Here is a 24,318-nt window from a genome sequence, read left to right as displayed (position 1 = left end):
GCGCTACTGCTTGAGCCACATCCCCAGCCCATTCTTAGTTTTCCAAACAATTCCTTACTATAAGTTAATTAATTTTAGTCACTTGGGTTATTGAGTTGTTCAGGTAAAGTTACATAATACAGTACAGGAGCTAAAATTTTTTTTCCTTTTCTTTTTTTTTTCTTTTTTTTTTTGGGGGGGGGGGTAGTGGAGACCAGGGATTGAACCCAAAGGTACTTAACAACTGAGCCATATCCTCAGTCCTTTTTATTTTGAGACAGGGTCTTCTTAAGTTGCTCAGAGTCTCTCTAAGTTGCTGAGGCTGGCTTTGAATTTGCAATTCTTCTGTCTCAGCCTCCCAAGTTGCTGAGAGCACAGGTATGCACCAGCACCCAGTGGTACTTGGACTTTACGAGCATGGCAAACTAGATTTAAACAGCAGTGGTGAAATTCGTCAGATAATCTGGGTCCCCGACCTTGATTTCTCTCTCTCTAAAGTTGGGTACAACAAACTACTTAGCAAAGTTGTCCATTATCTGTAAAGCACTGGCCAGGTGCCTGCAATGGGCTGGTTACTCAGTGAGTATCGAGTACTGCCAGTGAGCTCATTAACAGTAAGTACTGCCAGGAGTCGCAGTTAACCTGGTCTAGGCAGAGGCTTTGCCTTTTGTCTTATTTTTGTAGTAACAAATTTATTTTCTTAGGGTTAAAACCACTGGAGCAGCCCCAACCAAAAAATGCCTCAGATCTGTGCAGCAGAATTTTCTCCTTCTCTGCTTATCTGCTCAATACCTGTTTCCCCCTCGACTTCAGGCTCCATCGGTGTAGGACCAGTCTGCTCTGCTGAATACTCAAGGGCAGGAGGCAGTGACACAGTGCCTCCAGATGGCCTGCTATGTGCCCAGCAGGTGAAGGAAAGAGCAGGTGTGCTCACCTCTCACACAGTCTGACCTTAGATGACCCTTGGCACCTTTCATGACCTGAGGTGCCTCCTCTCCAACAGACACGGAATTTAAACGGTTAAACAGCCACAGCCTCGTGAAGTGTCTGTGATGGGCCCTCAACCTACATGAGCTGCCTTTCCTCCTTTGGCACCCACCAAGGAGGCAGACATGCCTACTCAGCCTCAGCACGTGCCCAACAGGGGGTCGCTCTAGGCACGCGTCACTGTAGCACTTGAAACTGGCATGTCTAGAAGAGATTATTATTATCGTTCCCATTTCACAGGTTTGGAAACAGGCCAAGAGAGGTTACATAACAACTCCAGGTCTCACAGTGACAAAACAGTGGTTTAAACCTAAATCTAGGAGGCTGAAACCTGAGCTCCTTCTCTCTCATCTCTACCTCCCCATCTGACCGTAGAATCCTCATGTCTAATGCAATTTGTGCACAGTTGCCGCCATTTGTCAGTGTTAGATAATTATCATAAACCACTTGCCTTAACAACTAAAGAAAAAGCAGATCAATCCAAGACCCTGCACACAAAACAGAGGTGTCCTGCCCTGACTTCTGTAAAGAGACCATTTTCAACCCACTCAATCCAAAAGCAGCATATACCAGTTCTGAGGTTTGTTCAGGGCCTCCGAGGATAGGAGGAACCTGCAATAACCAGGTCTCAGCTACTTCCAAAATTTCCACATTTGACAATCCTTCCCCAGGAATAGACACAGCTCATCCATGCTACAATGAACACACTGGATCAAGAACCAAAGGCTGTTCTGTTTCAGAAAAACCACCAGCCCTTCCCTTCACTGGGATCACAAAACCACCAGAACTCCTCATCTTGCTGCCTGCTCGCCTGGCAAACAAACACAGAGATGAGTCACCCAGAGCACAGAGGCGCACTGGGGAGGATGCAGACGGCGAGCGCCCACACTGGCACCACGCCACAGCAGGGAGCGGCGACAGCCCTTCCAATGAGGCTCTGCTGACCTCTAGTGCTCTGCAGGAGAACCGAGCAACACTGAAGGCAGCGCCATGAGAATGGCAGCCAATGCCCACACATGTTAAGTGAAAGCATGGTATTTTGTAAAATATGTGTATTTATCTGCCCACCTGTAAAAACAGTTTCACAGCAAACCCAAAGTTTCCAGATTAATTTGCAAAGGCACCTGCAGCGGCTATGGGCACAGGCGTGCACGCCTTCAGAGGTGAACCTGTGCTGGAGTGGCTGAGTCCCCTGCCCTGTGGAATGGCTGCCACTCCACAGCTCCAGCCCCTGGGTTCTGTTTCAAGACACCAGGTGGCTCTGAAGCCTGTTAACACTCGAACACCACAGTCCCTCCCCAGGGTGGGCACCAAACAGCGCAGAACCCTGAGTCGCTAACCTGTTCCTCCTGCTCCCATGTGAGCTGGCTGCATATCACATCACAGATGGGGAGCTGAGGGTTAGGACGCTGAGTGACTCTGCTTGAGGTCACACAGCCACGAGGAGGCAAAGGCAGGGTCTGAGCCCTGGCCTGAGTGCCTGCTCCTGAGCCAGCACATTCCCCAGCACCCTCTCTGGCCTTGCTGATGAGACCCAGCAAGCCTCACCCTTACACATGCTCCCCACTAGGAGCTCACCCACCCTCGCAGCCCCTCCCAGCCTCACTACCCCCCACACAGTCGTTCCAGCCTCCAGCTGTGCACTGGAATCCCCGTGGCCAGCCCCCTTTCCTCGCCTGAGTGCACATGTGCAGGGGAGCCCGGCCTCATACCCCAGGTCTGTGTCGGCACCCCCCTCACCAGGACTGTGTGTGCAATGCTTGGGCGATCGAGACCACCAGGTCTCAGGGCAAGGACGACACCCTCATCATACCTGAATCTATGGCCTGGCACAGCGCTGAACCCTGCACGACCCACCCAAGAATGGAGCTAAATGCTCACAAAATCCACACCATGGCTCTTCACCCCAGCACCACTGAGGGCTGCCAGCCTCACCCTGGGCAGCCTCCCCTTGCTGCCCCTGCCCACCTTTACTGAAAACTTGAAGGCAAGCCAAGACCACAGCCTCTCCAGCCTTTCCTAACAATACCAAGCTGCACAGACCCCGACCTCCTCCCTGGCCCCGGTCCACCTGGTGCTCACTTCCTTATGCAAAAGGCTATCTGTCTGTCCTCAGGTCATGGCTCTCTGTTATGGTCTCTTCCTCTGGTGTGGGGCTGACTGTTGCCCCTCCTCACCCCACTCTGTAGCCTCACTCTCAGTGTCTCATCTAGGAAATGAGCTGCAACGAGGGGCCTGAGGGGCAACAGATGTGCTTTACAGAGAGGGATCTAAGGCACAGAGAGGCTGAATGTCATGCCCCGGGGAGCAAAGCCACAGTCAAGCCCAGCAGTCGGTGTCTGGAGTCCATATGCTTGACCATTATGTTAAAACATCTCCTTGTTCACAGACTGGCTGTATACACACAGAGGACCAAGTCATGGACACTCATCAACTCTAAGATGCTGGTTAACCCTGTTATTTCGTCTCTACTTAAGCTTTTACTTTCCATTGAAACACTTAATGACCTCTGCAGTCAGCAGGGCAAAGCACCAGTATGTTGAATTAGATGAGCGGCTTGTTGTGAGTCATACTTTTTATATGTTCAAGTAGAGAATGACTTTAAAGTCTCTTTCCCCTCCCCTCCTCCTCGCCCCCTCTCACCTAGGCCCCAGACCTACTCACCTCAGTCTTTCTTAGGCCCAAAGCTGCACCTCATGGGCCCTCACACCTCGTGCAGTTTGTCCTTCTCAAAGCCCAGCCTGACCAGCAAGTGCAGAAACCAGGGGTTACCCTGACCCCCTCAGGGTCATCACTGACCCTTACCACGTGCTGCACTCTGAAGTCTCAGTTCCCCTTGGCTTTCCTTGTAAGAGCCAACTCAGACCAGCTGACTACCTAAGATCCTCCTCAAACCATCAGTCTGGGGACTGGCATTATCAGTCTATGACCACATGCTTTAATGACTTGGTTTTGTTAAACCTATACAGATTCAGACTTCACTAACATTTGGGGAGTGCATGCTGGGCAAAAGGAACAATATAAAAAAGATACCATCTCACTCCAGTAAGATTGGCAGCCATTATGAAGTCAAACAACAACAAGTGCTGGCGAGGATGTGGGGAAAAGGGTACACTTGTTCATTGTTGGTGGGACTGCAAATTGGTGCAGCCAATTTGGAAAGCAGTATGGAGATTTCTTGGAAAGCTGGGAATGGAACCACCATTTGACCCAGCTATTCCCCTTCTCGGTCTATTCCCTAAAGACCTAAAAAGAGCATGCTACAGGGACACTGCTACATCGATGTTCCTAGCAGCACAATTCACAATAGCAAGACTGTGGAACCAACCTAGATGCCCTTCAATAGATGAATGGATAAAAAAAAAAATGTGGCATTTATACACAATGGAGTATTACTCTGCATTAAAAAATGACAAAATCATAGAATTTGCAGGGAAATGGATGGCACTAGAGCAGGTTATGCTAAGTGAAGCTAGCCAATCCCTAAAAAACAAATGCCAAATGTCTTCTTTGATATAAGGAGAGTAACTAAGAACAGAGTAGGGACAAAGAGCATGAGAAGAAGATTAACATTAAACAGGGATGAGAGGTGGGAGGGAAAGGGAGAGAGAAGGGAAACTGCATGGAAATGGAAGGAGACCCTCAGGGTTATACAAAATTACATACAAGAGGAAGTGAGGGGAAAGGGAAAAATAATACAAGGGGGAGGAATGAATTACAGTAGTGGGGGTAGAGAGAGAAGAGGGGAGGGGAGGGGAGGGGAGGGGAGGGGGGATAGTAGAGGATAGGAAAGGCAGCAGAATACAACAGACACTAGTATGGCAATATGTAAATCAATGGAAGTGTAACTGATGTGATTCTGCAATCTGTATACGGGGTAAAAATGGGAGTTCATAACCCACTTGAATCAAAGTGTGAAATATGATATATCAAGAACTATGTAATGTTTTGAACAACCAACAATAAAAAAATAAAATAAAATAAAAAAGTACCTCCATGAACTTCATCTTATAAGCCTGACACCCAGGATGGTTACAAATGGCAAGCACTTCACAAGAGACCAAGTCAAGGCAAGAGCCTTGAAGCATGTGCAAGCACAAGGCTAATGGAGGCCAAGTTGCTTCTCCAATCAGAAAAACTCAGAGGGACAGCAAGTTCTGACTTTTTATATATATATATATATTTTTTTTAGATATAGATAATACAATATCTTCATTTTATTTATTCATTTTTTTATGTGGTGCTGAGGATTGAACCCAGTGCCTCAAGCATTCGAGGCAAGCACTCAATCACTGAGCTCCAACCCCAGTCCAAGTTCTGACTTTTTAAAGTAAAATACCATAAAAGAAAGAAGTAAAACCTATGAATAACTACATTCATTTGGCTACCAAACTACAATTCCATAGTTCTTTCCAAGCCATAGTGCATTCCAGACAGAGAAACAGGCTGGGTCAGGAGAGAGAAACTCCATGAGCCCTGCACCAATTCCCAGAGGCGGAACAGACTCACCTGTCGAAGATTAATATACACTGCATTCTGCAGAAATTCTGACGCTTCCATGCTCCTCTTCTGGATTGCCAGGACACGTACAGCTTTGACACAGGCTTCCAATTCAATCACTCCAGCATTCTTGTACTGCAGGGTATAAAGGAGACACCTCAGTCGAAAAACAAGTTTCTGCCATTTCACAACACAGCACGTCCTGAGCACACGAATCCTGCAATCACCTCGCACCACCACACCAAGGGAGGAGAACACGGTTCTCAGAAAGTATATCCTACACAAGTACAAGAGAGGTTCATGGGACTGGGTGAACATACAGTTGCCCGTGTAAATACACTGGCATTCATTAAAATAATACAACAACATTAGCTTAATATTTTACAAAATTTCAAAATGCAGGTTGAGGATGCCTTACCCAAAGTACTTGAGACCAGCAAAGCTTCAGACTTCAGGGTTCTCAGATGGGCCCCCTGGCTTGGACTTGACTAGTGTACTTTTTGAGCATCATTGCTAGTTAGCCCAGTTGGAGTAATTTTCAATTGATGGAGTTGGGGAAATTTTTCTTAAAATTGCAGCAAAGTTTGCAGAGGTGAAGCCCGTGTGGATTAGTACTTAGGAGGACCTGAGAGGGGCAGGGATGACACACTAATATTCTTTTAGCAGAGGCGCTAACACGGCAATCAAAGCGTTCGGGCAGCTGTGGACCTGAGTGGGCCTGGCAAGGTAGGACTGCTCCTAAAAACGCAGCCTGCCTGCTTGGCAAGCTCAGAAGGCGAGAGGGAGCCAGTTGTCCTCTCACCTAGGTCACATGTGAGTGGGACATGATTCTTAACTCTGGAGCAAGAAGAGGCACGTCATCAGTCTCCCCTTCTCCACGCCCGTGACTCACCCAGAACCTGTGACATACTACAGGCAGTTATCGAGGGTGCTCAGGAAAATGGACCACGTAAGCTTACCTAAGACCACGCCTGAACTTAGAACTCTTCCAACCGTGTACGCCACTTAACAACAACACAGAGAATTAATGGAGGAATTTGATTCTGTTGGAATAAAATGAATACTTTTCCTTCAAAACTCTTAAATAGTTTCTATATAAGTGAGAAAAAAAGTGTCAACTTGATGTTTTTTCCACATATTTTTGGTTAAATTTACATATTTTAAATTTTATCACAAAGAAATGTGTAACAACAAAGCCTATCATTATTTACAACTACAATGGACCAACAAAAAATGTGGAAATGCTGGGTGTGATGGCCAGGCCTGTAATCCCAGTAGCTAGGGAGGCTGAGGCAAGAGGAAGTTCAGGGACAGCCTCAGCAAGTTAGTGAGGTTCTAAGCAATTTAAGCAAGACTCTGTCTCAAAATTTAAAAAAGGAAAAAAGTTTGACACAGGGACTTGCTGGGGATGTGGCTCAGTGATAAAGTGATCCTGGTTCAATCCCAAGTATCAAAAGCAATGGCACAGTTACTGAGAACTTGCTCCACACCTAGCTGTACACGGACGTCCCCTTGGGGCATGAGCTCTGAGAAGCAGGCCTGCGTCCAGGCTCACTGCCGAGTCCCTCGACCTACCTACCTACCAAGCTCCTAGCGCAGAACAGTTACATCTCAGAAATAAATGAGGGAGCTGTCTCACTCAATTCCAAAACAAAACCCCTAAAATAAGTGTTACCCTATTCATTAATGAATTAATAAAGAAAAGGAGACCAAAAAAAGTCAAGCTTCTTGCCCACAGTCACGAAGCAAGTGACTGGGGAGGCAAGACCTGAACTCAGACCACCTGGGCAGACCCAGGTGGAAGGGCCGGCCAGAGACTGGAGGGGCCCAGCACCACACACTGCCACCTCACTCTGCTCACATCTGGCCTGAGCTGACCTGGGGGGCAACTCCAGCAAGAAGGGGCTTCTGTGCACTGCCTCTGTTCTCAAAGCCTCAGCAAGCCAGAAGGACAGCCCTGCGGAGAACCCCTTGCTGACCAGAAATTGTCTACAGGCAGAGAGCAGCCGTGCAGAGGCGGCAAGGACAAGTGACGACGGGCAGCACTAATGACTCTGCCAGACACCAGGATCCAGGCAAGCAGCTGTCGGCCCACCCCACCAAACCACCGCCTTGTCATCTGTGTGCATCCAATGACCTAAGCTTCTTGTCCAAATTATGCCCCTGTGTGACTATCTAAGATGGGCGACCTCTCTGAGTCCCTCCAACTGTAGAAAGGCAGAAGGCTTCATGTTGTCTGTCTATAGTTCCTCCCACCACAAAAGACAAGGATCAGCATCTCAGCAGAACGACTCCATCTCAGCTCTCCCACTAGAGAACTTCCTGGGTCAAAATCAGACACCCAAGAAGAAAGCACTCACGAAGCCAGGAGAGAGACTGCTCAGGAGACCCGTCAGCACCCCTGCGCGGGAGACCCGCAGGGCAGTGCTGCCTGCTAATCCAGCGGGAGGAAGCACAGCGGACGTGGCCACGTGGCGTGTCTGTGTGCACACGTCCTTCATGCCACCGCCATTCCCTGATGACAGACCCACCTCACAGGCTGCTCATCTGGGGGTCGAGCAGCAGGGCAGTCACGGGCCCTCTCTGCGGAGGTGAAAGAAGAAAGAGGAGGAGAAAGAGCCAAGTGAAACCGAGGAGCAGAGGCAGCGGCAGGGAAGGGGGGTGTGAAGGCTGCCCCTCCACCGGCATCGCACCCCAGGAGGACCGCTTGCCCACACCCTGCAGAACACTGAAGGGAGGGTGGAGACAACGACCAGCTCCACTGAGCAGTCTGATGAGCCTGTCACTCTGCGGGCACTTCACATACAGAAGCCACTCACCCTCACGAGGTTTCCAGGCACAGTCCTTAGCCTCCCCATTAGAAAGGACAGAAAATGGAGCATACAGAGACACGGGACCTCACGGGAATGAGACAGCCAGGAATGGCAGGGGGGAGGGCCACACTCAGTCCTGTCTGACTCGGGGTCTGCGCTGGCACGCTCACGGCAGCCACCCACAGCTAGTACGCCAGGGCAGACAAGTCCTGCCATACGGATGGGCCTCGAGTGCTCCCTGCACTTTTTTCAAATAAAAAGAGCTCAGGATGTGGCTCAGTGGTGAAACAGCCCTGGCTTCAATCCCTGGCACTAGAGGGGAAAACCCTAATACTAAAGGGAGGGACCTAAAACAAGCTGTCCTAACACGGGGCTGTTGACATATCCCAAAGAGGAAAACGGCACATAAAGATGAAATGATGTCTCCAGGCTAAACAGAAGTGCCACATAAGCCACCAACATGCCAGGCTGATTCTACCTTAAACAAAGTCCTTTAGATTAAGGAACCCGCCCAGCCCAAAGGAGACAGAAAGATGAATAACAGCTAAAACCAAGCAAAGTCCTTCAGACTTCTTCAGGAATAATAAATCCATCATATTAGACAAGAAAATTGAGGAAGGGAGGAAAGAACTAGTTAAAAGTTGGGCTGGCAGAGCTGGCTGGGGCTCAGGGGCACAGCACCTGCCTGGCACATGTGGGGCACTGGGTTCGAGTCTCAGCACCACATATAAATAAATGAACAAAATAAAGGTCCATCTGTCTGAAAAAAAAATGTTTTTAAAAAGGTGGGCTGGGGTTTGGTCAGACAGAAGAACACCCACCCGGTGAGCACCAGGACCCAGGTGGGGTCCTCTCTCTACTGCCAGGAAAACAGGAGGCAGGGAGGTCAGGAGGGAAAGGACCCAACGACTAGATATGAGACAAGCGACTCTCATGGTGCTACAGAAGGAGTGACACACTATACAAAGAAATGAAGAGCTCAGAAATAGATAAAGTGCATTTAAAATGAGATTTCAAGTCAAGGAAAAAATATGAATTCAATAAATTACAGTGAGACGGTAAGATAATCGCCTGGAAAATAAGTTATATTCCTATGCCATAATGCAGACAAAATAAATCATAGATGGTATCAGTATTTTAAAATATCCATAATAGCCAACACAAACATACTGTGCATATTATCAGCTTCTCCTAACTGCAACTCTATGATGAGTTCTATTGTCATGCTCATTTTAGATAAAAACTGAAAGAGTTTTATTCTATTGTAAAGAAAGTATTTTAAGCAAATAACCAAACATAAAAATCATAAAGAAAGCAATCACTATGTTACAAATACGTTTTTGACCAAGCCAAAAAGAAAAACCTTATAAACAAAATTTAAACACAAATAACATTAAGAAAAAGATTTGCAGGCTGGGGGTATAGTTCAGGGATAGAGCTCTTGCCTAGAATGTGTAAGTCCCTGGGTTCAATCCCCAGCACCACAAAAGGAGAAAAAAATAAGATGTTCAATGTCTCTGATAAATAAGAAAATAACATTCATAATACACAAAGAACTTTTATAAAGCAATAAGAAAAGCACTCTTAGATATATATAAAGAACACAGAAGGATAATACATAAAATCAAATAGTTAACAATTGATAAATGTCCAGTAAAATAACTAAAATGTCCACTAAAATAACTAAAATAATTACCTCTGCCAGTATACTGTCAAATATTTTAAAAGGATAACAGCTAGTGTTTTGGGGGGGAGTTTAAACTGTTAGTATAACCTTTTTGGAGAACAACATAGGAATATACAGGCCTAAAAATGTGTCAAGTCTACTTCTAAGAATGCTGGCCATTTAAAAAATCAGGCCAGGGCTAGGGATATAGCTCAGTTGGTAGAGTGCTTGCCCTGCATGCACAAGGCCTGGGTCTGATTCCCAGCGCCATTAAAAAAAATCAGAACAAAAAATTTTATCTACTGGGCTATTTATGAGAACACTGTTTATGATCATGGAAGGAAAAATCAAAACCAAATACTATTTAGGAATGAAGCTCTGCTTAAGTATATAATTCTCTCATAATTGTTTATCTTTTCATTCTCTATTAGAGAAGGAGTTTAGAAAGCAACTTGAAATGACCTATGACAAATGTTAATGTCACATCCAGTGAGTAAATGTCTAGAAAAATCTAACATAAAGGAATATTCACACAAGAACATAAGAGTTTATGTACAAGAATGTTCAAAAAAGCTGAATAAGGAAAGCCTGGCACATGTACTGATGCTGGTAAGGGGATGGAGCTGGGGACACCATGCTGAGTGAGTTGCCAGACTCAGAAGCCAAGGGCCAGCGCTTTCTCTCATGTGCACACGGGGGCGGGGGCGGGGGAGTCGGGTAGAAGAGGGATCTCACCAAAACAGAAACAAGACCAAGAGGACAGAAGGGGGCAGAGAGGAGAGGGAGGCAGGAGGGGGCAGAGAGAGGCACGGATACCTGCCAAACTGCCACATCCAGGGACAAACACCCGACAGTGAATGCTGCTCTTGTGTGTGACTATGACGCACTAGTTAACAACAACAGGAACACGGTGGTCAGGAGAGCGGGCCAGTGGGTGGAGGGAGCGCGAAAGAGGGAGGGTTCAGGGGACAGGCTGACCACTCACGTCACGTGGGCATACGAATACGCCTGAAGACCCACAGTTTGTGTGACTATAATGCCCCACAGAAACAAGAACACTTGGGAAAGCGCCCGCGGCAGCGGGGAGTGAGGACCCTGACCCTCCGACAGGAGGACCCCAGAGCACAGGCGGCCAGCGGAGAGCTGCAGAGTGGGCGTCTCCCCTCTCTCTAGGCACAGGCTGTGACAGCCCTGCACCAAGCCGCCAGGGGACGGATGACCACACACAATGTCCCCACAGTGCTCCCAAAAGCCCCGAGGTCTGAGGAGGAGGACAGCACGACTGCAGTACTGCGAGTGGACGCCGGTCCCACGCCTGTAAGTGCAACGTCCAGTCTCACAGGCGCCACCCTGGGAACAGGGCAGAGGGCAGGGGCCTGGGGTCTTCCCCACGCCTAAGTGGCCCTTTTTAGTATTTCGGTAATAATACTTGGAATTTAAAAACTTTCTTCAGGCGAGGGGTGTAGCCCAGTGATACAGCACATGCAAGGCCTGGCCTCAATCCCTAGCACACGAAGAAAAGAAAGAAATTAAGTCCAAAGTAAAAGAATGTTGCATTGGAAAATGGAATGCCACAGAACATGAGAAATCACACCAGGGAAGACTGGATAGCACAGAAAAACGCACAACATGCCGAATGAAAAACACACTGTAGCACACAGCAAACAGGACAGTAAGTGCAGTCCCTCCACGACATGAATAGTGCACAATGACAAAGAAGACAGAAGACAGGTACTGAATGTTCATAATGGTCATCAGACTACTGAGGTGACAACAGCCTCTTTCCCCTTTTTCCAAACATACTTCATTAAACACATACTGTGTTAAAACAAAACCTACTTTAGACGCACAGTATCATGCACTTGAGAACAACATGTGCACACTCACCACACCACGAACTCCTGACTGAAACAACGCGACATGCAAAACATTCAGTGGAAAGGTCACCTTGCTGTAGTAGGAAATGGCCTCCTTGTACTTGTCGATGATGTCCTCGGGGCTGAGGCAGTTCTTGGCACGCCCGATTTCAGTGCTGGTGTCGGGGTTTATGCCGTTGGTCGTGAGGGCACCTGCAAGTGCAGGAAACACACAATAATCTTTTGCTTTTTAAGTGTCACTTTTTTGTTAGTTTAAAGAAAAGCATGAATAAGGTAAAACCTAAACACGTCCTACTGAACTCTGAACAAGGAAACAGCGTTTAAAGTCTTCACAGGCCAACTTCTTCCTCCAAGTCTTACCCCCAAAGCACTAGATTAAAAGTTAACTTCGAATAAGTCTTCCTCCCTGTTGGAACTTTGTATTAAAGAGTATGAAATGCATGGCATAAAAGTGACAAGTTTGTAAAAACCATCTTAGCCGTCTTGAGATGGGTGAAGTCACGGCCCTCTCTCAGCTGGAAGCTCTTCTTGCTGGCGAGGGCCCACACTGCATCCTCAAAGGAAACAAACCATAGGAAACAATTTTCTGAACTACACGGCATTAAAAAAAATAACCTTAAACCACTACCCTCCTTTCCATGGCTGTCATTTTCTATTTCTGACCAAAGCCAGTCAATAAACAGAACCACCTAATTCCCAGCCATCAAGCCCCCACAGGGAAGAGTTTTGGAGAAACAGCCATTTTAAACACAACCAACTACATAGAGAAGTCTAGCAGGAGAAAAAGGATGAAATGTTCTTTGGTTTCACAGAACACTCCTAAGGTCTAGTAGCAGGAAATGCTGGACTTCTCTCAACACCCCCCTGCACACTTGCACCCCCTTGCACCCCACCCCGTTCCTTCCTAGGCTGAGGACGAGTTCACTACTGTCTGCAGCTGTGCACAACCAGGGTGTGCTACTCACACTGCTCCCAGCTCCGTGAGCTCTTTGCTCACCCTGGTTTCTAATCTGCATCCAACTTCCTCACCTGTATGTCTTCACTCTCTAATTCTGTAAGCTGCCTCAAATACTTGTTGGAACAAGACAGAAAAGAGAATGAATAGATAGATAAGTGGAAAGATGAATGGGTGACAGAACAACAAATAGTCAGAGAAAACACAAACCAAGAACAAAGAAAATTCCACATGCAAAATTCTCTCCCAGCCACAAGACAAAGAACTCTAACCAAAACCTCAGAAAGGCAGGTGGCTTCCAGTTTTGTTTCTTTTTTTTTTTTTTAATTTTTAATATTTATTTTTTAGTTCTCGGCAGACACAACATCTTTGTTGGTATGTGGTGCTGAGGATCGAACCCGGGCCGCACGCATGCCAGGCGAGCGCGCTACCGCTGAGCCACATCCCCAGCCCCTTGTTTCTTATCAATTTTGTAAAAATCACAGCAAGAAATAAGAGGAAAGAACTATAAATAATAACAGGAAAGGCCTTACTTAGAAAAATATCTAAAATATGTTCTTTTCAAATAATACATTCAGATCAGCAAGAGCCTGTGACCCAGTCTGTGTGCCACAGAACTCAGGGGTCCCTTGGGAGCAAAGTTCACACAGGGTGGTCATCGAACTACCACAAAGTAGCACCCTGCACTCCTGCTCCGAGGACTGCCCTCCTGTGGCCAGCCCCAAGAGAGAGGAGCTCAAAAGGAGCCCCACTTGTACAGGGCAGGGGCAGGTCCCCAAGGGACAGTGTTCTTGCTAGGAGCTCCGAGGACCAGTCTGGGGGTTGTAACCATCACGCTATGTTCACTGCTCTGCGTGTTCCCTAGGCTTATAATACACTCAATTCTGGCACAAATTAGGATTTAATAAACGACAAGGTGTCTTAATTTGTCTCATCAGTGCTAACAAATTACCTTTGCATTATTGTCAATCTTTTTCCCCTAGAGAAAGGAAAGGGGAGCTATGGGGGGTAAGAATGAAGTAGGCTATTTGCTTCTCACATGGGACCTCATTTCCTCCATCATGCAGCACAGGATAAAAGCACCGGAGAGGCTCCCAGATGCTACTCCATCTTTGGAGAAAGGACGTCAACACCAAGGGCTCTCTGAGTAACCTAACTCCAAACCCAAGGCTGGAGCAGACGTCAACAACAGTGCCATCTGTGGGCAGGCAGGCAGAGCAGAGCACTAGGGAGCACGTACTGCATCAGACTGATTTAATTTCACTCAATAAAAGAATAACAAGGGGCTGGGGATGTGGCTCAAGCGGTAGCGTGCTCCCCTGGCATGGGTGTGGCCCGGGTTCGATCCTCAGCACCACATACCAACAAAGATGTTGTGTCCGCCGAGAACTAAAATGTAAATAAAATATTTAAAAAATAAAATTAAAATAAAAGAATAACAAGCTCTAAAAATCCTAGAGCCCAGTAGACTTGCTCTTTCCTCACAGCCACAGTCCTGATGGCCCCATGGAACATTCCCGTGGGCCAGGGAAACAGTGCCTTCCAGACCAATAGCCCTGCACTGCTGCAGGGAACCCGTGCTGGGGCAGGCTGAGACAGCAGCATGCCCACTCTCCACCTGCAACCCTGCCATCACTTGCTAAGTAGTCGTAAGCTCATACTTCATGCAAGAGTGTTGATAAGGCACAAAATAGGAACTCAGAAACACAGAAGAAAGCCAGAAAAAGAGGGAGTAGTAAACAGAGACCAGTGACTGGAGAGAGAGGCAAAACCATCGAGATAGAGAGGAGCTGAGACGGGAGCAGTCCTTAGGTGGCAATAATTCCTGTAGCAGCTACCACGCTGGGGTCAATAAGGCTTCAAAGCCATGCCTCCCAACTGCCACCAACACAAGACAGTGATTCCATGAGCCTAGAAGTTGAACTAGCCAAGAGACACTGCCTGCAGCAGCGAGACACAGCCCTGAGGTAACAGGGCTTGAGGGGGGCCTTCTCCCTGGGGTGCTGGGACACCTAGACAGCCACCTCTGACGGGGAAAGAAGACCCTCCCCTCCACCAAACACCAAAACAAACTGCAAATCTACGGGTAAACAGAAAACCTAAAGAGGCTCAAAATCCATGACAAATTCCTTTAGAACCTGGGTATAGTTGAAAGGCCATTGTGACTCAAATGCAGCAAAAAATAATAACAAATAAATATACATATATATATGTATGTGTGTATACACATATGTGTATATATACATATATGTGTATATATATGTATATTTAACCTACTAATCATACAGCAAAATACCACAAACAAAGCAATACATAAATGAGCACCTGAGAAAATATTCACAACATACATCACAAAGTGCATATCCCTGAAACATGAAAAGGTCATAAAAGCTGAGAGAAAAACCAGCATAAATTCAATAGAATATTTTTAAAATGAGCTGAGCTGAGGGTGAGGGATGTGGCTCAGTTGGCAGAGTGCTTGCCTACCACACACAAGGCCCTGGGTTCAATCCCCAGCAACACACACACACACACGCACACACGCACATGCCTTAAGGGTGAAGCCCAGTGGCAAAGCACTTACCAAGCACACAGGAGGCCTGGGCCCCACCCCCTGCACCCCACCCCCAGCACCACCATCCCAATAAAAGTGTAGCATCTTACACTTTGCATAAGAAAGAGAAATAAAAATATTTAAATCTTTGGTTTTTTCCAAAAAGAAGAAGAAAGAGAAAGAGGAGGAAAACCAAGGAACACAAGAGAAAAGCCACCTACAGGGTTAAGTAAAAACCAGGTGCCAAATGAGACGGGAAGTGACACATCTCAAGATATAATTTTTTTTTTTTTTAAGGAGAGAGAGAGAGAGAGAGAGAGAGAGAGAATTTTTAATATTTATTTTTTAGTTCTTGGCGGACACAACATCTTTGTTGGTATGTGGTGCTGAGGATCGAACCCGGGCCGCACGCATGCCAGGCGAGCGCGCTACCACTTGAGCCACATCCCCAGCCCTCAAGATATAATTTTTCATATAGTTTTTGACTTTTTTAACCATTATGATGTTTTTTAGACTAAAAATAAATCAATAAAGGTGAGGGAACCTATTGATGGAATACAAACAGAAACAACTACATTTCAAATAAATAGGTAAGCACTGATAGGGAGCACCACAGAACCAATCAAGAAGGTCCACCCACAATGCTGCACACAGCATCCTCACACAGTGGCAGAAGGGGCCACCAACAGTCCCTGAATTCCAGCTTCATGCAGAGGTACTGCGGAAGGAGACTGATCAAATCATGCTGCATGCATGTACAAACGTGGCTCAGTGAATCCCGCTACTGTGTATAATTATAATACACCAACAAAATGGTTTTTAAATGGACCTGCGCTGCACAGAAAGGTATCACATGAAGGTTAAATTCCCTGACTGTAACCACCACACCACTTCTGTGATGACACTGTCCCTGGAAACACACCCGATGCATTGGGGAAAGCATCAAACCTACAGCTCACTCAAATAGCTCAAAAATAAGACACATGACACACAGAGCTCAGATCGTAAAGCCAAGACTAAGCTAACTGCTGGGTCTTCATGAGGACACCAAATACTGGGTACTAATCTTTAAACTGTTTTGTAAGACCTGGGCCTTAAATTGTTTCAAAATCAACAATTAATCCAGGCACAGTGGTACACATCTATAATCCTCACACCTTAGGAGACTGAAGCAGGAGGATCAAGAGTTCAAAGCCAGCCTCAGCAATTTAATGAGACACTAAGCAACTCAGTGAGCCCTGTGTCTAAATAAAATACAAAATCAGGCTGGGGATCAGCTCAGTGGTTGAGAGCCCTTGAGTTCAATCTCCAGTGCCAAAAGAAAAAGAAATCAACAATTAAAAATGAGAATTCTGATAAATTCAATAAATTATAAAATAATTCTATTAAAATAGAATGTATTTCAGTAGCAATTGAAGCACTAAATATGTAAAATTGGGAGTATAAATGAAATGAATGTGCAGAAGACCAATTACAAACTAAGATCACAGCTCAGAATGACTGAGTACTTCACTCCTAACACCTCCCATGTTCCAGGCACTGGGCAGGACAGTGGACCATGCTACCAGAGCAGGGCACATTGGTTTCAAAGAGTCAGCCTACCTGTGTGTTGTCCTAGCCACTCAAGAGTCTGAGGCAGGAGGATTCCAAGTTCAAGACAGATACTGTCTCAAATAAATGAAACGGACTGGGGGTATCACTCAGTGGCAGAGAACCCCTGGGTTCAATCTCCAGTACCACCCAAAAAAAAAAAAAAAAAGTCACCATCAGGGACACAATGGAGCACACCTATAACCCCAGCTATTAGAGAGGCTGAGACAAGAGGATGGCAAGTTCAAAACCAGCTTGGACAACTCAGTGAGACCCTGTCTTAGAATAAAATAAAAAGGACTGGGAGTGCAGCTTAGGGGTAGAGTGCTTGCCTAGCATAATATGGGTGAGTCCTTGGGTCCATTCCCATTTCAAAACTGCAAAAAAACAGCTTAAATTTAACTTAAAAGAAAAAGAAAGGAAGATCTTGAGCCACTACTTTAAGAAACTAGAAAAAGAAGACAACTAAATTCAAAGCAAGCAAAAGAGAAGAAGTAGAAAAGATGAGAAATAAATGAAATCCAAAAATAACAGAAAAGGGGCTGGGATTGTGGCTCAGCTATGGAGCACTCACCTAGCATGTGGGAGGCCCTGGGTTCGAGCCTCAGCACCACATAAAAATAAATAAATAAAATAAAGAATATTGTGTCCAGTTATAACCAAAAAATAAATATTAAAAAAATAACAGAAAAATCAAATCAACAAAATCACAAAGTTTGTTTTTTTAAGGCAATCAACAAAATTGATAAATAGCCAAAGGAAGGAAGGAAGGAAGGAAGGAAGGAAGGAAGGAAGGAAGGAAGGAAGGAAGGAGAGCGGCAGACTGTAATCACTAAAACCAGGGCTGAGAGAGCAAACACTAGCACAGCCTCACAGAGCTGGACGGGAAGACCCAGGAACACTAGGAACACTCACCCACAAGCCAGTACACTGTGTAATCTAGATGAGACTCTGGGAAAGACACAAACTACCAAAACCAACTGAAGAAGAAGAAGAAAATTGGAATACACACATAAGTAAAGATATTGAATCAATAATCAAAAATTTCACCTGGGTACATCTCTCACAAATACAGATGTAAAATTTCTCAAAAAATATTAGTGGACTGAATCCAGCAAGATATAAAAGGATTGTGCAACACAATCAAGAGAGATTGGTTTCAGAAACGTAAGGTTGGCTTAGCATCTGAAAATTAACTAATGCAACACAGATGTGAGTTGAATAAAGGAGAAACAAAAACACGACCATCTCAAGAGACAGCAAGAGCACGGACAAATCCAATACCCCATGACAAAAACGCTCCGCACACAGGAACAGAAGGTGTCCTCAGCCAAGGGAAGGCACCTGTGAACACCCACAGCTCATCACACGTGGCGGTGAAAGACCCAACGCTTCCTTGTAAGATCAGGAGTAAGACCAGCCTCCCAGTGGGAAAGAAGAAGCAGACTTCCTCTATCTTCAGGTGACACACATTCTTACATAGAGAAAACCCCAGGGGATCCACTAGGAAACCCCCAGAGCTCACAAGTCAGTCCAGCAAGGTCCAAAGATTAACTGTGCTCACATATGCTCACAATGAATCAACTGAAAATGCAAGTAAGACGACAATTCCATTCACAATAACACGAAAAAGATGAAACTTCTTATGCATAAACCTGGTGCTTGGGCAGCTGAGGTAAGAGGATCTCAAGTTCAAGGCCAGCCTCAGCAACTGAGTTTGACCCTTGGTAACTTAGCAAGACCTCATCTCCAAACAGAAAGTAAAATGGGCTAAGGATGTGGCTCAGTGGTAAAGCGGCCTGGGTCCAATCCTCAGTACCAAAAAAATAAAAAATAAATTTAAAAACAAAAAAAAATATGATGGGATACTCTGAAAACCCCAGCCACTGCTGAAAAAAAAATTAAGGATAGGATTGAGGATCCAGCTCAGGGATAAGTACTTACCCTCGCAGGGCTAAATCCCAGGGGTAACCACACAACAAGGATGCTGACAAAGATAATGGAAAGCCACCCCGTGCCCAAGGTCTGGAGGAAAAAATATTCTTAAGAGGGCAATACTCCCCAAATTGACGCACAGACTCAATAAAATCCCTACCAAAATCGAAGCTAGAATCTTTGTAGAAATTGACTATCTGATCCTAAAATTCAGACGAACATTCAAGGGATGTGGAATAATCAAAAACATCTCAAAAGAAAAGAAGAAATTTGGAGGGCTTCACCTCCAGATTATAAAATTTACATGTCTTATCTGGGGTAAGGGAGGAGTAACCTTACGATTTACCTACTTTACCCTTACTTCCCAAATTTTCTACAATGAACATGATATATATAATAAGGGAGAAAATGATCATTTTTTAAAACATGCACACTTATTCCTTAAAAAGAAAAAAATTTTAAGTATAAAGAGTAAACAAATACCCAGTGGAAAAAAACTTACAAACAAGAGCGCATTTAAGCTTTTTATATGTTAAAAACTCAAGAACATAGAGTTCCTTGGGAAGCATATGTAACATATTAAAACAAATTCACTTTCAAAAAATTCTAACTGCATAATGAAAACAGGTAATATCCCATTTGACAGCCAACTTCAAATATAGGGACAAAAAAGGCCTAGAAGCCCTATAACTCTTAACACTAACCCAATATAATGAAAGGAGAATCTTTACCTACAAGAAAGTGAAAATCTGGGGCTGGGGATGTGACTCAAGCGGTAGCACGCTCGCCTGGCATGCGTGCGGCCCGGGTTCAATCCTCAGCACCACATACAAAAAAAGATGTTGTGTCCGCCAAATACTAAAAATAAATAAATAAATATTTAAAAAAAAAAAAAAGAAAGTGGAAATCTGTGCATAAGACAGGACAAACTCGGTCAAACAACATTAGAGCTGGGAGCGATGTTTAAATAGAATTCTAAAGTTAGAATCTTGTTGAAAAGCTATAACACGCTCTGAAAAACAGAAAATATAATACGAAGTTTGCCCCTATGTCCCATACAAATGCAAACTTAATTTTTGTTTACTCATGGGTACTAATTACTTTAACGAAAGCAGAATATTTTAATTAAGACAAGCAACCAGTATTACACGTCTCTCTCAAATCTAGTTAACGAGTCTACTCTGCCATTAACCACAATGTGTCTAGGACAGTTCTGCCACAGTGAAAACGCCTTGGGGGGCTGGTGGAGCTCCTCAAGCCTACCAGACCGCAGGTGCTTCTGGGTCAGCTAGACCTAACATTCCCCTTGTGAAACGCACAACCGCCACAACAGGGCTGTGTCAAGACTCGGCTTGCAGATGCAGGCTCACGAACACTGCTGTCTGAGGATGCTGTTGGACCACCAGGTTCTACCAATCCCACAGCTGGTAAGTGACTCCCATCTACAATATGAAAACAACTGTTACAACTTAATAGTTAAAAAAAAAAAAAACAGCCCAATTTAAAAAATAAGGGATAAGGGACCCAAATAGACATTTTTCCAAAGAGAATATACCAATAACCAATCAACGCAGGAAAGGATGCTCACCAGCTTTATAGGAAACACAAACCACAACTACAGTGAGGCACCACTTCACACCCGCTAGGACGGCTGAGGCTAACAGACGCCAGTGAGGACAGAGAGGAAGAAACTCCTGCACGCCCTGGGGGAAGGCAAAGTGGTGGGGCCACTTAGGAAAAGAGTGTGGCGGCTTTTCAACATTGAACTACACATGACCTGGCAACTCTTCTGCCAGATGCACATGAGAGCTTCAAACACAGGTCACCCAGAAACCTGCACCGGAGTGTTCCCAGTACTGTCCTTCCCAGCACCCACAGGTGGGAGCAACACCAACATCCAACTGAGAGAAAGGATGAGCAGAAGAGCACGAGGAGGAAGAATAGACAGCGCAGACACGGCCACGAGGCCCAGCCACCCGGGAGCAGGCCAAGAGTCACAAGTTCAAGGCCAACAAGCAACTTAAAAGAACCTGCCTCAAAATACAAAAAATAACAAGAGCTGGGCTGTAGTTCAGAGGTAGAGCACCTCTGGGTTCAACCCCCAGTACAAAAAAAAAGGCAGTCACAAAAGGCCATGTGTCATATGTTCCCATTCATGTGAAACGTGCAGATCGGGCAAATCATAGACAAGAAGAAAATAAATTACTAGTCAAGCTGGAGGAGGGTGGAGGGAACAGGAAGCAACAGTGATTGGTGCAGGGGTGGCTTGTTGGTGTGATGTCCTAAAAGTGGCTATACTTACAGCCACACAACACTGATGAGTACCAGAAACCCACTCAACCGTACACTTTCAACGGGGGAGTTACATTCAAGTTCTTTTAAAAACAAAGCAGCTGAGAGCAGTGCTCTCACGCGACAAACACACAGGAAGAAACAACCCTCGCCACGGAGTGGGAGCGCAAGTGCAAGCCAAGGAGCCAGGGAGCGTCAGAGGCGTCCCTGTGTCCCTGAGCGAGGGCATGCTGAATGTGCAGCGTTCAGGAGGAACAGAGCAGTGAGAAGAGAAGCACCGCCTGGAGTGCAGGCCAAGAACCCGCAGGGTGCAGGTCGGAGGACACAGGTCACCCTCAAGTAAGCAGCACAGCACGCACCCTCGACTGCCCAGCTTTTCTTGGGGTTTTGTAAACAGTTGTGGGGAAACAAATACTATCTTCATTTAAAACTCAAAAATTAGGGGCTGGGATTGTGGCTCAGCGGTAGCGTGCTCACCTAGCATGCATGAGGCACTGGGTTCGATTCTCAGCACCACATAAAAATAAAGACAATAAAGTCCATCAACAACTAAAAAAATATTTTTAAAAAAACTCAAAAATGAATAAAATGGAGGGGGGTGGCTAGGGAAGAATAGAGGTACTATGGACAGAGGGGAATGAAGGGAAGAGAGGGGTCTGGGGTAGGAATGATAGTAGAATGAACCAGACATTATTTACCCTACATGCATATGTGATTTACACAACCTGTCTAACTCTACATCATGTACAACCAGAAGAATGAGAAGTTATACTCCATTTATGTATGAAGTGTCAAAATGCATTCTATTGTCATGTAAAACTAATTAGACCAAATAAAAACTTAAATAAATAAAAGTGGGATACTTTGCAATGGAATGGCTGCATGTGGATGGGCTTTCTGCAGGGCGAAGCAATCCTATCACCCCTGAGGGAGCATTAGCTCTTTATACTCAGAGCCTCCTGAGAGCTGCAGAGCGACCCCCACCAGTACCCCTGCTGCTAGCACATCTTCAAGGGTTGCAGCAGCAGAGAAGGGAGGTTGAGAAGACAGCCAGCTCTCATCGATGCGTTCAGTCTCCACCCAAAGACCTCACAAGCTGGGCACAGTGGCATACTCCTCTAATCCCAGCAAGTGGGAAGGCTAAGACAAAAGGATCACAAGTTCAAGGCCAGCCTGCCTCAGAATAAAAAGTAAAAAGGACGGGGCTATAGCCCTGTGGTGGAGCACCCCTGGGTTCAATTTAAAAAAAAAAAAAAAGGTTGTGCCCTGCAGCAGTGGGGGAGGCTGCCTCCTTGCTGCCCCTTGGCAGGCAGGCAGGTCCACACTGCTCTCGTGGGGACAGCTGCAGAAGGCACCCTCAAGCCAGTGCCAGCCAGGGTCCACGTCCTTTCCCAGCAGCCTTCCCCTCGGTAGCCTGATCCAGATGTCCCTGAATAACGAGGCTGGTGATTGCCGTCACCCCTCTCCCAGCACCCCAAACCAATCTCACCTCTACACAACTTATTTTGAAACTTTGCAAAAATTTATAAAAATATTCTTTATCTCAACTAATTTTTTTTTAATTGGAAGAAACATCTGACTTTTAGAAGTAGCTCTGAGCCACTTATACAAGCAATGCGGTAACACAGGGAAATTTAACATCTCCTATGAGGCACAATGAACTGGTCCAGGCTCAGTAAGTGTCTCCTGGTCAAACATCAGCCCCAGGTCAACTGAGCCCTGGAGTGGCACATACACTCAGCTGGAACGGGAAGGCCCTGCACACAGGCCCCAGCGGAAACTGAGTCTCCTGAAAGCAAAGGCACTTTGTTGTCCTTCCTCTGCGCTTTCCACAAACCCTACAAAATCTTGAGCCACCAACCTAGAGAAAGGAGGGGATACAAATATTAAAACAGAGTCTCCAAACCTGCATTTCAGAATGGAGACATATGGGGGACAAACGTGGATAACCACCCTGCGCCATGCAAGTGCCCTGCCTGACTGTTCTTCAGTGGAGACCAGAAAACACCAGCGCTCATCACAAAATGATTGAGCACTGAAACAGGATAGATTTTTGCTATGTTAATTACAGAAGGTATGAAGAAGGGAAAGAAAAACCCACCTGTGTAAAAAATGCAAAATTTCTTTCCCCATTATGAACACATGTGCGAAATGCAGTAGAGAATTTGAAGTCATTTGAAAGGAGCACAGCCACAGAATCAGAGTGAAGTCATTATTATAAATGAGTTCAAAACTGACAGGACAGGCATGCACAGTGCACTCAGAGAACTAAGGCACATATTCACTTAACCATGCTAGGGCAAGAATTTTCTTCTTCAACAGACAACACAAAGCAATAGCGTGCCCCATCAAACAAGGACCAAATAATAATCAGGTTTTTAACAGTTCTGATTTAAAGTTTCTTAAATCAGAATGTTCCCAAGATCACAATCCAGAAATTTTAACAATTCATTCACACCACCATGAAACAAGCACTTAAAAAAAATAAATAATCAAAAGAAACTAAGCACATAGATGATGTACCTGGATCAATGAGAACTTCCTGTGCCCCTGGAAGAGAGAACAGATTAGGGTCTTTTATTTGGAAAACAAAACTATTTTTTAAGTACTAAATCACATTTCATAATTCACATAGCGTTGAAAAGCTGGACACTTGAAGGTAATCAGAAAGGCAAGTCAGTGTGTCCCCAGTGTAGGGCCTTTATGTTGCAGGAGGAAAGAAAGAAAAGCCCCTGTTACCATGCCCTCCACCAACAGCTAAGTGCCTCCACACCTCTGGGCCCCCACCTTCTTAACTCCTGCTCCAACTCTTCTTAAACAAGTGTGAGTTTCTTATTTCCACAAATAAGCCAAGTGAGAAAGAAATATTGTTTGTGCAAGTGTAGGTCAGCACCTTGCAACAAGAGAGAGGAGGGGCCAGAGGTACTGTGGAACTTACCACTACTTCCCTAAACCAGACAGCCATCTAGATCTCTCCACTCCCTCCTCACTCCCCGCAGCGCTCTCTCTCTCTCTCTCACACACACACACACACACACACACACTGAATTACTGGACACTTCATTGAGCAAAGAATTTCCAGTGTTTAGAAGATAACTTTGTATTTAGTTTAAAATAACTGACTTTATTACTATCGAAAAGCCTGTGAGGGCTGGGGACATAGCTCAGTT

At 45.5% G+C, this 24,318-nt stretch overlaps 1 protein-coding gene across 5 annotated transcripts in view; it reads right to left on the bottom strand.

Annotated features, from left to right (window-relative positions):
- Positions 1-24,318, bottom strand: part of Trappc9 (trafficking protein particle complex subunit 9) — a 503,680-nt gene that overhangs the window by 457,564 nt on the left and 21,798 nt on the right. For 3 of the 5 annotated variants that reach the window (XM_077800373.1, XM_077800372.1, XM_077800369.1), the window contains 3 exons: positions 23,672-23,698; positions 11,893-12,014; positions 5,476-5,601 (listed from right to left, as the gene is read on the bottom strand). In XM_077800373.1, coding sequence (XP_077656499.1) covers positions 5,476-5,601; positions 11,893-12,014; positions 23,672-23,698 — 275 coding nt within the window. The remainder of the gene's footprint in view (positions 1-5,475; positions 5,602-11,892; positions 12,015-23,671; positions 23,699-24,318) is intronic. The other 2 variants (XM_077800371.1, XM_077800370.1) reach the window with 1 other exon arrangement.

This window comes from Urocitellus parryii, chromosome 7 (assembly GCF_045843805.1).
Source record: "Urocitellus parryii isolate mUroPar1 chromosome 7, mUroPar1.hap1, whole genome shotgun sequence".
In the NCBI taxonomy this organism is placed as follows: Eukaryota; Metazoa; Chordata; class Mammalia; order Rodentia; family Sciuridae; genus Urocitellus; species Urocitellus parryii.
Note: the sequence above shows the minus strand (reverse complement) of the source record. Positions and strands in the feature narration are given on the sequence as shown.